Genomic DNA, 15,853 nt, shown 5'->3' on the forward strand with positions numbered 1-15,853 from the left:
GGCACCCCAGGATATGCAGTCACCTCAGCTACTTTTGTGAGTACATTTAGTAGGTGCCTCATGAGCAAGGTATGCCCCTATGTTCAAATCCACCTAAGCAACATCTTTAGTATACAATCACCATTGTACTTTTATATCTCATGTGCTTCTCATCCAATTTAATCCCATGTTGAAAATGACAATCTCTTAAAGAAATTTAGGAATCAAAACAAGAAGAGTCATAGCATTGTCTTTCCTTCCCTCACATTATGTAATGTTGTACACCTACTACAGTTGTCATAGGATAGGGGTCTTCATCATTCACCTCCAAAAACTTTCTTAGCTTGCTACCTTGGGATATTGAAGCATCCTACAAAAGTCCCATCTAGGCAAGCAAACTCTAAATTCTAGTGCAAAATGAACTAGATAAATTTAAGGCATTATTGTTCACATATGCATCTCCTTTTAGAACTCCATGTCCTTCCAACCCATCCTCTAACCTCTCCTCCTTGGATGTTTGGCCTTCATCCTCAAGGAGGCAACCTCATTAGAATCTTCTTTTTAACTCTCATCTTATTTTTTCAACCTCCTTCATGGACCATGTCTAAGTCTCTTTGTTGATCTCGCCAATTCAAACTTTATAGGAGCATGTTAATGTGCTAGGCTTATAGTGCTAGTTGAGGCCTATAGTGCTAGTTGACACTAACTTGCACTTCTAAACCAAGGTGGAATGAGCCCATCAGAAGCTCCCCTTCGTGTTCCCTCTCTCCCCTCTAGCTCCACCTCGCTAGCTGCCCTTCCTCTCAGCCTCTAGTCTCCCTTCTAGCTTTCTTCCCTGACCTCAACCTCCAGCTCGTTCCAAGCCCCCAAAGCACAGCAACAAGATCTTCTTCAGATCTTGAATAAGCAAAGAAGCCAAAAAAAGTACCAGATCCAAAGAAATGACCTCTGCTTCTATCCTCAGCTCAAAATTTTGTCAAAATCTAGCAACAAGGAAGCTTTAAAATGACCAGATCCAAAGCAACGACCTTTGCTCCTGTCCTCAGTTCAAATCTCATTATTGGCCTAATTTATTGATGGGAACCTTGGTAGGTTCCGGCCCTCCTCCTCTAGTTGGTTTTTTCGGGGTTGGTAGGACCTTGGGCCAAGATTTTCCCGTTCATCGAGCTTGAGAGGTCTTGCCTAAAGGTAGGATTCCCCCTTAACAAGGATTCAAATGGCATCTTGACCTGTGTGAAGAGGAAGGCTGCTAACCCAACAAATCGCACGGTTCCTAGGAGGCCTCCCTTTCCACCAATAGTGGCTCCTCAAAGCCATAGAGGTCTCCCTCCTCTCTTAGGTTTTGCAACTCTGGGTCTTCTTGAAACATACGTTGCATCAAGTTCAGAACCTCTGAGTTATTGGAGCTAGGTGGTTCCTCTCCTTCCACTCTCTCTGGCACTCAAAGTGCCTTTGCTCCCCTATGAGTCGTCAGGTGGTCAGATTGAATGGTATTTGACCCTATGTTGACCTTGAGTCTATGCTAAAATTTCTCTTGGCATTCGTGTACCAAGTTCTGAGCGTCTATTAAGCATTGTTTCTCTAAGACTAGGTCTGGATAAGCTCCCTTATGAGAAGGTGGAGATGTGAGGCCTTGGGCTCGCACTTGCTTGTTTACGTCCAGATATGGAGGCATACTAGGATCATCCAGGGAAGAGGCTTGTTCGGATGTAGAGGAGGTGGCAAGGGTAGGCGCCGCGCTCCCTTTCCCAAAGCATTATAATCCAAGGAACGGGCCCTTCCCCGTGCATTGAGATTGAGATCATCGAGAATATTAGTGTCAATAATAAGTCTCGCGAATGGATAAGATACTAGCATATTACTTGAATGTCAATAGTCGTAACATAGTCAAACGGGGTTAAATCACTACGAGCAACACGCTAGGCAAAATTCAAATTCTCATTGTCCTTTGAGAATCGATATCTTGCATGCATCAGTCACATCCATCATTAACCCATTCTAGAGCACTTGGTCCCATGCTAGTCCCATCCATGTGCTAAGGACCAAAGGGGCTTAGCACATGGGAAGAAATAGGATGGAAATGGGAATAGGTGATCCAAGGTGGTCCCATTCATATTTCTATCATATTCCCATCCCACCATGTGCTAACAAAAACAGAACTAGGGATGGGTTTAGGTGAAAGAGGACACATGGCATCATTTCAATTGTTTAAGAGGTGGGGACCACGTCGGGACAAGGATACATGTCATCCTTCCATGTTTTTGAATTCCTAACTAGAGTGCTTGTCCAGCTGGGCTCTTGATGAATACTTCTCTCTTTTGCTATCTTGTTGAGGTTCACATGACTCACGTTGTCAGAAATGATGCAGAAGATTGATGTTCAATTGCATGCAACCTTTTTTAGAGATGTTGTTCATGTCGACAGTAAAATCGGAGAAAGACAAATTCCTATTCTTTGCATTGTAAGCAAATCTATTGTCATTCCACTTCGAGCGAACGACGAGGAGATGTATTTCAGAAATGTATAAATAATAAATCAAAACGAAATTGAGCCAGAAGCATGCAACTGTGACAGGAAAAATCCAAATCCAAAGCTGCATTGCATGTACGACAAAAGTTCCAGCACCATTTGCAACTTCATTGGATCCCTTTTTTCGAAGGCACAAATGTTTATTTTTTGGGTCAAATTATGTTCCTACGCTTTAGGAAATAGTACTTCCGCGCTCTGGCCGGATGGCCCTCGAGCGTGTTGTAACCTAATGGACCTACTGTGTGTTGTGGCTCCTTATGTAGTACTGCTCTAAAGTTCGTGCTTTGTCTACGGTGTCTGTTGTTTCCAAAACTTTGATTTCGAAATTTTCTTCGAAGGGCTTGTAATGTTGCAAGTCCTCTTTCATTTTCGCCGGTGGTTTTTTATTGTGCTGTTTGATCCTCCGCGGCAGGTCCGTCGTGCTCCCTATGTACTTTCTGTTGTTGGGCTTGCATGTGATGCAGTAGACGACGAGGCTCGTGCGATTCCCTTGCGCGGGCGCTTCAGTGGATGCTCCTCCTTCATCTCGAGGCTCGCGTCTTTCAATGTCGTACCTACGTAAACATTGACAATTACGTTAGTCATCGAGGTTTTCGGTCTTTTTTTTTTCGTTTGACGTCCATAATAGAATGCATTTATTTACTTGCCCTGGTTTTTCTCTGTTGCCGTGAAAGGATCGTTTCCAATACCGAAGCGCTCCTCGTATAAGTCCCTGTCGAAAATATACGTAAGCTTCTCCATTGTCGTCACCGGGTGCGTCGCATCGTGCGTCCCTCCAAATTGTTCCATGAATTGTTCGAGTATAGCCGTTGCGCGTCGTGTCCCTCAGCAACTCCAAGGATACGTTGTACCCGTAATGCAACAGCTCGCACGCATACACTGTGATCCCTTTCGTCTTCGTGTCTAGTAGCTTCTGCCCCTCCAAACTTTCCATCATCCTATCAGTCTCATCGAACTCAATGTCAAGCTCGACAAGGATCTCTTTGAGGAGTCCTGCAGGAGAAGTGCAATCCAGGATGAGTATGTTGTTCTTGCAACTCGTTAATTCTGTTTCTCAACTGTTGCGGTTTTTTTTAATTTTCGGAAGCATTACGCACCATTTGCGAATCTCAAGCCTCCCGGCTCTCTTTTAGCTAGCAAACGCCTATTGCACTTGTCAATGAAGTCGCGTAGTTCCGCATACGTGTTGAAGCCGTTGATGTAAGCTCCCGGACGTTCTCCTGCATTGTTTGCTAGCCGGAATTGCTTTGTGGTTAGGAAGAACCTCCTCTTTGCTGCTGGAGGTTTTGTTGCCTTCGCGTTGCTTTTGTATAGCGCAAATAGCTTTGCAGGCACGACTTATTACACCGTCTTTTCAAATGAGCCGTCTTTTTAAATCTTCAAGAAAAAAAGATTCTTTCATGCTGGTGGAATTTACCTTGTCTGCGTCCATGTCTTATGCTGCAATGTCCCGAGCTTTATGATTCTCTGCACCTGTTCTCGACAACAGACAAGATATTAAAACCATTTTCCTTGCACGCATGTTTGACGCAACATATTCATGACTTGCCTCTGCCTTTTTCAATCTCTGGTAATGAATACCTTTATGCGCGTGGTTGTGTTGTCGGCTGTGAGAACTCTCGTGGAATTGGTCTGAATATGTCTGGATGTGGGTAATGTAGTATGCGCAGCCTCGTTCTCTCAGTCACTCTGGACAACATCACGTATGCCAGGCCAGGGGCAAACACTCCTCGGAATATGAGCAGCGCTTTGTTGGATATGGTTGCGCCTTGGGATTTGTGTCCCGTGATAGCGTATGCTAGGGTCAGTGGAAATGTGGACTTGTGGAACCATTTTCCATTTATTGCCTTTCGCTGATGCTTCGAGCGTCGTAATGTGAGCACGGCCGCTGTTGTGTCCACGACGACAGTGATACCGTTGATTTCCCCCCTGCTAGTTGCATTGATGCTCTTGATTTTGCACATTGCTCCATTTGCGGCACCTATTGCGAGGTCGATGTTTTCCGTTATCATTGCCTTCGCCCCCACGCAAATTTTTCCTATCTCGTTGAAGCTTTTGTCCTCCAACCATTCTTTGAGAGCTGGTTCGCGCTCGCGGCGTTACTGTGTATTTGAACATGCACAATCGTCTCGGGAGTGTTGAATTTCTCCACAAGCTCATCGTTGAAGGTAGCGACATCGACTCTGTGTGTGCAAATGATGGTTGTTTCGGCATCGATGAAGTGGCATGCACCTTCCTTGTCGACAATGCACTGCCCCAAACAGTCGGAAATCTCGTCAGTTGTGGGCGTCCTGAGTCTTATGGTATGCAAGAATGCGAGGAACGGCATGTCTCGTGCATGTCGCACCGAGAATTGCATGTGGTACATTTTCGCTGCAGGCCAGTGCGCGGAGGACGTGATGTGGCACGGCTCGTAGAGATCCTCGCGGTGTTTGCAGACTGGCGGTAATTGTGCCAGGTCACCAAAAATTATCAGCATTTTGTGTCTGAATGGCTCATGCAATGTGCCATTAGTGACATTGACGATTTGTCTTACCACGAGATCGAAAGTCATCCTTGTTAGCATGGACATCTCGTCAATGATGATCGTGTTGGCTTCCTTGATTGCGAGGTGTCGCTCATCCGTCTCATGGATGTTCAGTGGGTATTGACTGCTGCGCACAGGGATCTTGAATTGGTAGTGTACAGTGGTTGCAATCCCGCTCAGCCGCGTCGCAGCCGCCCCTGTTGATGCACAGAGTATTGCCGTTTTGTTTTGCGCTACCAGATGCGAAACATAGTACCGTATCAAGAAGCTTTTGCCGCTACCTGGTGTTCCACAGACAACGTGTAGCCCCGAGCTTGTTGAAGCCAGGCTTTCAAAGACTCTTTCTTGTTCTACTGTCAATGCGGCATTGGCGACGGTGCGAAACTCGGCCATTTTTTGCAACATCCTCGCGCGTGTTGGCCCTTCGACGGTTTGCTGGTCGATGTTAGGCGCTTCCATCGGGCAGTCTCGGATGATCGCAACCTTTTGCAATATCATATTGATCAACTGGTCCGTGTGGTCAGTCGCTAGCAAGTTCCTTTGCGTGTATTCGGTCACATACATCTCGAGGTCCTCGTTGCTCAATATGAGGCCGCGCATTTGGCATTCGACAAAGTAGGATCCAATTGTGTTGGCAGGTGATATGAGCTCCGTTTCATTCCTGAAGCTGAGTTTTCGCAAGAGCACGTTGTAGAAGTACCCCTCTGGTTGATGTCGAGGGTGGTAGTCAGTGAATCTGCTTCTCGCTCACATTTTGCGATCCTGTTGCCGAAGAGGTCAAGACCGACCGTTCCACGTTGCGTTTCCTTGGGCTTTCGTATCACATATTGCCTATGGTAATCGTAGAACGTGCTCTCCTCGATGACGCTCGGTCTCCCGCAGTATATGTCGACCGGGTGCAGGGTGACGTTGTTGTTTCCGAGACGATGCGTTGTCTTAGAGATGGTGGCGAGGAGTCGACATAGTGAACGGTCTCCCTCCTTGAGTGAATTGCGCATTATAATGCGTTGCAATGCTCTCGATCACATTAATTTCTTGCCACCGTGTATCGGTGACCTCGTCTGCAGTGAATGTCAGAAAGAAATCTGGGAGGCCCCAAGCATCGACCATCGTTATGAGGTCCTTCAGTTGCCGTCGATGCCACGATGGGGACCCCGGCATTGTTGATGGCATGCTGTAGCGAAGCACGTGTCTCATTGCGTCTTCATCGGTCGTGGCAGGGTTGGCTTTCCTATATTGGTCGATGTCTCGTTGCAAGCATGTAGAGTTGCTTGAATTGGCAATCATCACTGCCTGTTTTAACGCCTGTTTTAACTGGAACATGATCAACAGGTACGGCTTGTAGAGCGTGTAGATAGAGAATAAGGTGCATATTCTCATTTTCACATAGTTGCTGAACTGTATGCAGCCATCATAGTAGCCCCGTCCGACAGGGAACGGGAATGAGAACACTGCTGACTCCATGGTTATGTTAACGCACGCACTGCCAGCTGCTGCTACTCCGTCGATGTGGAATGAAGCGACCCTCTCTGAAAGCATTTCTGTACCCTGTAGCTGTATGGAGGCAAACTCATGCTTGTCCCTTGCATCAAAGGCGCGACGGTTCGCGGGGTCCACCATGTTTTGCAAAAGCAGGAGCTCAGGCTGAGATTCCGCTATTGACATTAACTCGAAGGGAGCTGTCTCATCGTGTAGTTCCAAGATACCTGCAATGGTTTGAGGACTCAAGATGCACATACCCATCTTGATGTCCGCACGCTCTACTAAAGAATTGTACTTGCGCAATATTGGATTGTTCTCAATGTTGTATGCGAGCACACCTGACAGCTCGTTCGTCACGATTTCTTGAGCCGAGAGCTTAGTGGGACGTTTCGCCAAGATATCAGAGGATTGTCTAGAAGTGACCTTCGATCGAGTGTGCCATGAGCAATCGCATTTGCAGTCGTGGTAACTGAAATGGATACATCTATGATGCTTAGCAGTTGCGTGTGGAGGTGGTTTGTTTTAAGCAACTGCCGAGAGTACTGTGGCATCAACCGCACAATGTATCTGCTCCGCTGGGCATCTCGTGTGCAGCTTTGGCATTTCCAGTAAGTCACTTGCATGCCCATATTCTCGCAGGCATCTAAAAGTATCATGTTTCCGAGTGCGGCGCTGTGGCTTGCGATCCCTATGCCTTGCGAAGAAACGATCCTTTGGTTTGCAGACAGTAGCGTGGTTATGCCATAGACACCGCAGATTTGAAGGCTAGAGAAAATAGCTGCTAACCCATTGCTTGTATCTATCTGCGATGGTCAATCACGATGACGTAGCTGGCCTCAAGGACATCTTTCTTGATGTTATATCAAGTTGAATAGCTCGACCTCTGGCTGCTCTGAGCGTTGACGAATGGTCATGTTCGAAGGAGTTTCCGGTGGTCATTTCTACATCGTGACATGAATCGATGTCTTATGTTCGGGTTTAAACACGTACAGGGATTAATAATAAAAATCATTCGAAACTTTGCTATAATTTCACTCACGTGATTTTGTCTAAACCCAACAGGAAAACCAAAATGGACTGAACATCTATCTTTACAAGGTGAAAGAATTGATAAAATAACTTGAATCAAGCAAATACATTTTGTTGTGCGTACCTTTAGGAGAAGACACTCGTTTGGAGGCTGCAAACATCTCGAAAACAGAAGTGTTGCAGACATGATTAGTATGTTGGTCGAACCAAGCAAATGTAATGTTCCCTTGCGGAAACAGAATGTGCGAAGAAGTGTGAGTGCTGAAGATGAGGAGTTAAAAAAAAAAAAAACCATACGTAATGTATGGTGGAGAGCTGGCACATGTCTCTCCAAAAATTATATATCATAGGGGAACGTGCCATCCCCCCGTTTCGAATAGTCACCTCCAGTGTTGGAGGTGTAGCGCATTAATGCGGACCAGAGCATGCGGACCAGAGCATGCGGACGGTGCAGAAACATTTCAGAATTGAAATGACCGTACATTCTACTTACGTGGAGTGTCCTTTGTGACGTCCACAGCTCGACGAGAAGTCGCCTATTTCTTTGCTGGAGTGTTGGAATCTGAAAAACAAATATGATTAGTCAATATGCATTCCTCGTGTTTTGCATGTTTGGATATGTTGGTTAGCATATGTGCAATTTCCTAAAGATGATAAATTCTAGCACAACAGCTACACACAATCCAACGTCAGACATCGTCCGTGTGCTAATATCTATCTCTCGGAGGCTCAGTTCCAAGATCAACGTGGGCAGCCTTTCCGTCGTCAAGCATGTGTGCATTGCCTTCTAGTGTAGTGGTGAAAGAGAATTTTAAAGCCAGTTGGGCTATTAAAAGTGAATTTTGTACGATGATTTCCATTGAAACAAACAACTTAATGTCGACATGAGAGGCGACACGGGGTCTGTTAGGACCCGATCCTCAGCACAGAGCCATCGTTAAGTTCATAGGAGTCCTGTGTACTGAAGGAAGCAATGACATCTCTATAATCAGAATCTTCAGGACAGGGTCCTCCCACCGTATTAGCGGTAATCTATCGAAAGGCTAAGAGTCACCATTGTTTTAATAGAAGATTCATATGACGAGACATAAGCATATGCAAAGCTAAGCAGTTTTGTAGAGGGTCGAGTCTTCGTTGCACCTTTTGATCATCTCAGAGTTAATAGCAAGGCAGTGAACAATTGGGACAGAGATTATCCGACAATTTTTTTGGACCCTTACATGCTGTAATTGTTCCAGTCGGGGGAGCTACTCTGGTCTCTCCCCTCCCCTTTTTGTTATCCGTCGAAGCTCTTCTTTCCCATGAGCATAAAAGCACACAACAAAGTCTGCGAGACGAAGGAGTCGATTCAGCAGGAGGTTATGACGGGGAAGATTCAGTCGATAGAAAAGTTTCTGCAGAGTCCAATATTCGTTCTGAGTCTCTATATCCTAAGGAATCAGACGTTTCGATGGTATTGCCTTCAGTAGTACTCCTCGATGATCAATCTGCGTCACATGTCTTCTATAGCGTGCCTTCCCCCCTTCCCATTAGCGCTCCCGTCTTCCCCCCTTCTTCCCGCTCGCCCTTCGTCTCCCTTCAACATCCGCGGCGTCCTACTACTACCCCCTTGACGGCCCTTCATCCACCACAAAATTCAAGGTGAGCAGGACTTCACCGATTCGAATATCTCTGCGTCGCGACCCTCTGAAGTACGGGAGCTCAAGACAACGCCTTGGTGGCTTGAGCCCGAGAACTTGTTGTAATTACCGAGCGAAGTATAGTCGCCAGCAACCTATTCGATCATGGCAAGCTTGTGGGACGATGATCGCGCTTTGCTGGAGGCCTTCGTGGGGTCGCAGTATGAAAATACCCTGTGGCTTGAATCAGAACAATCCATACCTGTTGCCGGCACTGGCGCCATCGAAGATAGCCTTCCCCAACGACTTCAAGCCATTGTGGACAATTCTCCACAGAGCTGGACTTATGCCATCTTCTGGCAGCTCACATACTCGAACAATGGAGAGCAGGTTCTGGGTTGGGGAGATGGGTACTTCAATCCCAAAGAGGTCGAGCAAAGCGATCGTGCAAGGCAGATGGCAGCGAGCGAAGTGGATCAGCAGCGGAGGTTGGGGAGATGGGTACTTCAATCCCAAAGAGGTCGAGCAAAGCGATCGTGCAAGGCAGATGGCAGCGAGCGAAGTGGATCAGCAGCGGAGGAGAATTCTGCGAGAGCTTCAATCTCTAGTTGGCGGGGATGACTCCACAACGGCAGGACTGGATCTAGAAGCTGATGTGACGGACACAGAGTGGTTCTACTTGGTGTCGATGATCTACTCGTGCCCCCTTGGTACAGGAACACTTGGGCTGGCAGAGAGCCGACTACTTACCAGCAAACTTGCTTGCACTATACCTACACGGGTTGGCAGAGTTGACGGAAACGGGAAGAAGCAACAAACCATGCACAGAATCGTTCAAACTGTAGCAAAAAATCAATTACCTCTACAGAGAGATATTCTGATCGACAGGAGAGGCGGTACTCGTATTTATGTATGTTTCACCTATATTTAAAGGTGCAGTTGGCTTTTTACTTGGCTTTCAAAGCTTGGCTTTTTACGCAGATGGCTTTTCAAAAGCTTTCAAAGCAAAGCTTTTGGGCTTTCAGAATTTAAATCTAAGGGTGTAAATTGTGCCATGTGGAAGCACAGGATTTCAGAATTTGAAAAAACGTTCTAGTGCTGGCCAAGTAAAAAAGGGAAACCCATTCTCATTGCCAGTGTCTAGAGGCCATGGTCCAAGATGGGAGAAAAAGTTGCTACTCCCATTCTAAATCCATCCTAAACCACTTGGTCTAGGATGGGAGTAATGATGCCAAAAAGATTCCCATGCTACCCCCATCAATGTAAACAAGAGAAGAAATCAGCGTTGCTCTCCTCTTTGTCAAAGTCTACTAGAGTCCATTAGAACGTTGCCATCGTTTCCACTGCCTAAGTGGTGCAAACAGCTTTTGTAGCACGCTTTTTACTTTATGCTTCTTTGCAAAGACCTTCCTCACTGTGCGACAAGTTTCATATTCTCACTCATATCTACACGGTGATCTCTTCGAACGCATTGCTCAAAAGATGTCAAGAATACCTCGGTTAAATCAAAATCAAGAGAGAGTTTTTTGTAGAAAAATAAAGTCCCCTTGTGACCAAGTGGTTTCATAAAAAAATAAAGCTACACCATTAGATGTATATCAAATCAACGTCTACCATTGAGACACATGACTCAACAAGAGCTCAAAAACTCAAAACTTCTCCCTAGGCTACCTTCCGTAAAGAAAAAAATCCTAGGCAAGTAGGGCAAATATACACGAATGCACTCCTTCAAAAGCCTTTCAACCATCAACAATTTACCTAGGGACATCCTGTTGTCCAACAGGTACACACATAGCATGTAGCTCCCAAGGAAGCCTAGTCCATCTCTAGAATGAGGAATACTTCCCGAGTTGCGATGACAGCCAAGGCATAGCACAACCACATAGAGCTACGGTTTGACAACCTTAGAGACTCATCTTAATACGTCCTGTCAAATCAATGTCGAGAAGATTATCTGCTTACAGGCTCAACAATCACCTATCAAAAAACGAACATTTGGACAAAAGAGGAAAAGCATGGGAAACATATGGACAAGCAGATACATTTAAACAAGGCAAGGGGAGAGAGAGAGAACGCTCTGTATCAATATCTGGCTCATATGCCTTACCAGCCATCCAGCTGTAGTAGGCCATCGCAAATTTTATTTAGCAAAACTAGCATCAAATACATTCCATACCCATTCATATTAAAGAAAGGAACACCGTGATAACTATATGTCTGATCTGTTGACATGAATGATAAATACCGTACTCTTCCACCGGATCCTTTGAAAGCCTGGGCGTGTGTGAAAAAGGAAAACCACAAAAACAAATTTAAGACACTTGTAGCAACTCTGAATAGAGATTCACAGCCTAAACGGCATTCACACATAAAAAGAAAAATCCCATGGCAAAGCCAAAATCTACGAGCAAGTAGCTGCAACTCTATGAATTAAAACTATCGTAACCTAAAAGAACACCGCACGAGAGAGGAGTTTAACCAGCATGCTCTCACTTAAATCGTCCTGTGAGGAATTAAATCAATGCACTCTTTCTTCGTCTTGAAAGACGAGATTGAGAAAAATGTCCTGGATCTAATCAAGTATTGCTGCAATACACATGCCAAAAAAACTTGTTAATTATACATGTACAAAGAGTACAGCAGCTGACTGTTAAACAGCGGTGGACCATATAAAATAAAGCACATCCGACATAGAAACGGATTACACATCATCCCCAGTTCCAAAATTTCCCAGTTGGTCTAGTAAAGCAGACCTGCTAGCCACAACTGCATGGGAGATTTCATGCAGCCTTCTCCCTACTAAATCCAGACCTTCTGAAAGGAAGTCCAGATTCTGATTCAGTGTTTGGATGCTTACAGCAAGCTTCTCTGCTTGCTCTTTTGTTAAGGGTACCTTCTTTTCGCCCCCCAACGGCTCTAATGTGTTAAGCATCTCTATGACAGAACTCTTCAAAACGTGAAGGTCGGCAAGGCAGATTGTAGAGCCTGCAGATTTGCTTTGGTTTGCTTCCTGCCTTACAAGTTGAGACAAATGAGAAATGGATGCCCACCATAAGGTCTGATTTGGGAGCAATAAAGAAACGGACATTAAGCCATCGTCGCGTAGCAGGGCAAGAGCTAATGCATGGAATATGAAAATGGCAGTTACATTCGCTCCATACAAGGCAAACAGAAAACCCTTGCCCTTGGTAATCTCCCTCTCTCTCGGTGGCACCAGACTCTTAAGCATGTCCTGCAGTATTACGCTACACTTCTTTGTGTTCAAATTGCCTGAAAGGTCCTTTTCACATGGGTATTCCTCCTTCCGTGACTCTGTTGTGTCTAACCATTCGCGCAGAGATTTCTGGGCTCGCAGCAGTTTGTCCTCCTTCAACCCCGCAAGCGGATCCCCTAGCGTGTGAACGGCATGCCGGATGAGGAGATGCCCTTGCTCAATGTCCGCCACGCCTTCCAAGAGGGCGTTACAGACATCAAGAATCCGCGCCGTCTGGTCCATAAACTCGTCCAACCACTTCTCATCGCGGGCAGTAAAGGGGGCCTCGAGGGGGGGAATGAGCTGCACGGCGGCCTGGTATTTCTCGAGGGCCAAATCGAGGGCACGGGAGAGCCAGGGCAAGGAGAGGAGGGGATGGAGGGGGGAGGGGGGGGGGAGGAGGGAGAGGAGGGAGGAGGCGAGGGAGAGGTCAAAGGAGGAGATGTGAGGGGGGGGGGGGTGGGGGTGAAGGCAAGAGGGGGGGGAGGACATATGATGGAGGTGTTTGAGGAAGGAGGAGAAGGGGGAGGATCTGTGGAGACTCATGGGGAAGGCGATGGCTATGGCGATGGAGACGAAGAAGAAGAGAAGGTCGTCTGTGTTGTTGTTACAGAAGAAGAAGTCTTGAGAATCAACGGAAAAGCTCAAACCGACGATTGCAGAAACCACAAGCAACCTATTAATAAGGTCGTTTGGTAGATTTAAATAATAAAAAAGAGACTAATCCCTTCCGGCCTTAAACACACAAATTAATAACTTTGTCTCATCATCGGCTCTTTCCTCGAATCTCTCTTTGAACCGTGTGTTGGCCTGCCCTCTTAAGGGTACGTCTTAGGTCTCGAGTTTCAATCTTGAAAACTAAAAAATGTCTTTCCTTGTGTGATTATTTCGCGTCTTCATTTTGTGGTGGTCTGATTGGCCGCGTGCCACATCTGCTTGTCTTTTTTTTGTCATTCATCTCTCCTCCTCGTTGGGCAAGCCCAGTTCACCTTGTTTTTTTCATTCCCACAATCTCATGCCCTCAACTTGTTCTCATCGACTTGCACAGAAGAATCGTGCATGCTTACGTGTGTAAATAAATGATTTCACCCAAAAATTTGTGTGTGTGTGAAAGAGTTTTTACCCCCAAAAAAAGTGTGTGTGTGGGAAATCTTGTCCATCCATACGCTCCTTCATGATTATTTCGACATCTTGGCATGGTGGGTCCTTCATGAGAGAGAGAGAGAGAGTTTATATATGATGTTTATCATATAGGTGACATTTCTCTACATCTTTTAGAAGTATTTGCCCACTGCTTCTAGCTGCCACACACTATGGGTGGTATTAATTAAATCAGCAATTGTACTTTGAATTAATTAAATATGTGTGTCTATGTGTGTGTGTGTGTGTGTGTGTGTGTGAGAGAGAGAGAGAGAGAGAGAGAGAGTTAGAAAGAAAACTATTCCCCAAAACAAATGTTGACCTCATTTCTGTGGGCTTTTTCCATTGCTGTTGTTTTTCATTTCAACAATTTCCAAGCATCTGACTCACTAACCTTCCTTATCACTTTACAACACATGCCGCGTTGCCCCAAAGATTGTTGTAGCAAGTTCAACCTACAAAATGGAGAGAGATTAGGGAACATAATAGGTGAAAGGAAGTCCCTACTTTTTAGGTTGTTGCAGGACACACAGTGATTTGCTCTCACGAAACAAAGATACGCTTAACACTGGCTTGTTTCACACTATTAATGGGATGATTTTCATGTCCTAAATCATTGGCAAGAAGGTAGTAAAGAGTATTAATTGCTTAATGGAGTTGATTCCTTTGTGTTCTTGTGAAGTAATGCAAGGAATTATAATATGCACATCAAATACAAAGTTGCTTGGAAGAGGGGCCATTGACTACTATTGCTGCTAAACTTATACGCCTAAGCATGATAATATTTATTAACTTCTCCAATACAAAAAAGCATTAAATATGTCATGCAGAAATAGTAGACTAGGCTTATACCTTCTGGAATGTTTAAAATAAGATCTCCACTCATAATAATGTATAGGATACTAGATAGGATGTGTGTGGGGGGGGGGGGGGATACAATAGCTTACCTTTCATTCGGAGGAGAGGGGGCATACTAACATAGCTTAATCAAATTAATTCATGAAGAGGGGAGGGTTGGGGGGGGATGGCGCTAATTAATTGAACTTTCCAAAAAGGTTGAATCATGGGGCACCAACTCGATTTGTAATATGTTACTACCCTCAATATGCATGGATTTCCTTTAAAATTTTCAAATATGCAAGGGAAAAATATGAAAATTTCATGTCCCCCCTTCGATAAAATATAAGGTATATACCTTGAAAAATATAGCTTTGTACATATTTTTCATAATATGTGAGGCCCAAGGGGAGGGTCTTTTGGATGAGGGGGGGTAAAACAAAAAATACACTAAAGTATGAAAACACATCTCCTTTCAAATTAATGTAACATTTTCATGTGTTACCCAAATGTCAAGGTGTAAAGACATATTTGAAGCTCTTTTAGTGTAGAACACATTCATGCTAATTTAAATAATTTCTATTAATGGCATATTGTTAAATTCATCTCATACTCAAGATTTTGATAGGTGTTCTTACTAAAGGGAGTTAGCGCCCCAGGGGTTGAATAGGGCCCCGTGGGGTGATGGGTGAAAAAGGCACATTCAGTAGAGAATTCTAGAAGAGCTCTAAAAAAGGACACGTGTCAAGGGTATTTAAGAGTTGCTCACTATAAAAGGAGTATCTAAGGGCCTTAGTATTTTCTTGCATCCTGAGCTGCCTCTACCTTGTGCCTCGCTCGCCTTTGTCTCGCTCTCTCCGTCCATCTTGCTCTCTTCTTTTGTCTCTTTTCCTCCATGCACTCCCCTCTCTTCGGTATGCACCTCCCCCTCTCTTCTTATATCATTGTCCTCCCCTCTCTTCGGTCTCTGCTGCCTACCCATCCTCCTCCTCTCTCCCTAGGGGCTCAACCTACCCATCCTCCGCCTCTCTCCCTCTTCATGTCTCAACCCGCTACCGCTGGGAATTTTCTACATAAAATTAAAAGACTTTTGTAGTTGATTTGGGTTGGGAATTGGTAACAGATTGCAAACTATAAATTTTTGAAGCTAGTGGGTTGAGTAGGGGGACATGTTAGAATGGGACATCATTTATCGAATCCCCCCCTCCTTGAATTATTAAGCTAACAAGTAGCATGACTCGTCTACGATGGGTTAGAGACCCGCTCCGCCGGGTCTCTATTTGCATATGCTAGTACAAACGTATTGTGGTGTCAGATTGTTGGATACTTCTTTGGCCATTTGTGGTTATTAACATCACCTTAACACTTCTCAAGGTTGTCACCACTTCGTTAACGGGACCATTCGTGGCTAAGATTGAGGCCTTAGATTCTTGCAATGAATGAAGTCAAGGATCTTGT

At 45.1% G+C, this 15,853-nt stretch overlaps 1 protein-coding gene across 1 annotated transcript; it reads right to left on the reverse strand.

The window, feature by feature from the left end:
• Nucleotides 1–11,763: 11,763 nt before the first annotated feature.
• LOC147889551 (protein BPS1, chloroplastic-like) lies at nucleotides 11,764–13,058 on the reverse strand. The gene has a single exon (XM_087391609.1). The coding sequence runs from the start codon at nucleotides 12,962–12,964 to the stop codon at nucleotides 11,867–11,869; it is 1,098 nt and encodes a 365-aa protein (XP_087247735.1). The 5' UTR covers nucleotides 12,965–13,058; the 3' UTR covers nucleotides 11,764–11,866.
• Between the last annotated feature and the right edge of the window lie 2,795 nt (nucleotides 13,059–15,853).

This window comes from Dipteris shenzhenensis, chromosome 20 (genome assembly GCF_047967505.1).
Source record: "Dipteris shenzhenensis isolate YYH24624 ecotype China chromosome 20, Dip_SZ_1.0, whole genome shotgun sequence".
Taxonomy (NCBI): Eukaryota; Viridiplantae; Streptophyta; class Polypodiopsida; order Gleicheniales; family Dipteridaceae; genus Dipteris; species Dipteris shenzhenensis.

What these genes read in the sequence shown, in the direction of transcription:
- LOC147889551 (XM_087391609.1), bottom strand. Translation starts at nt 12,964, where the DNA reads ATGAGTCTCCACAGATCCTCCCCCTTCTCCTCCTTCCTCAAACACCTC.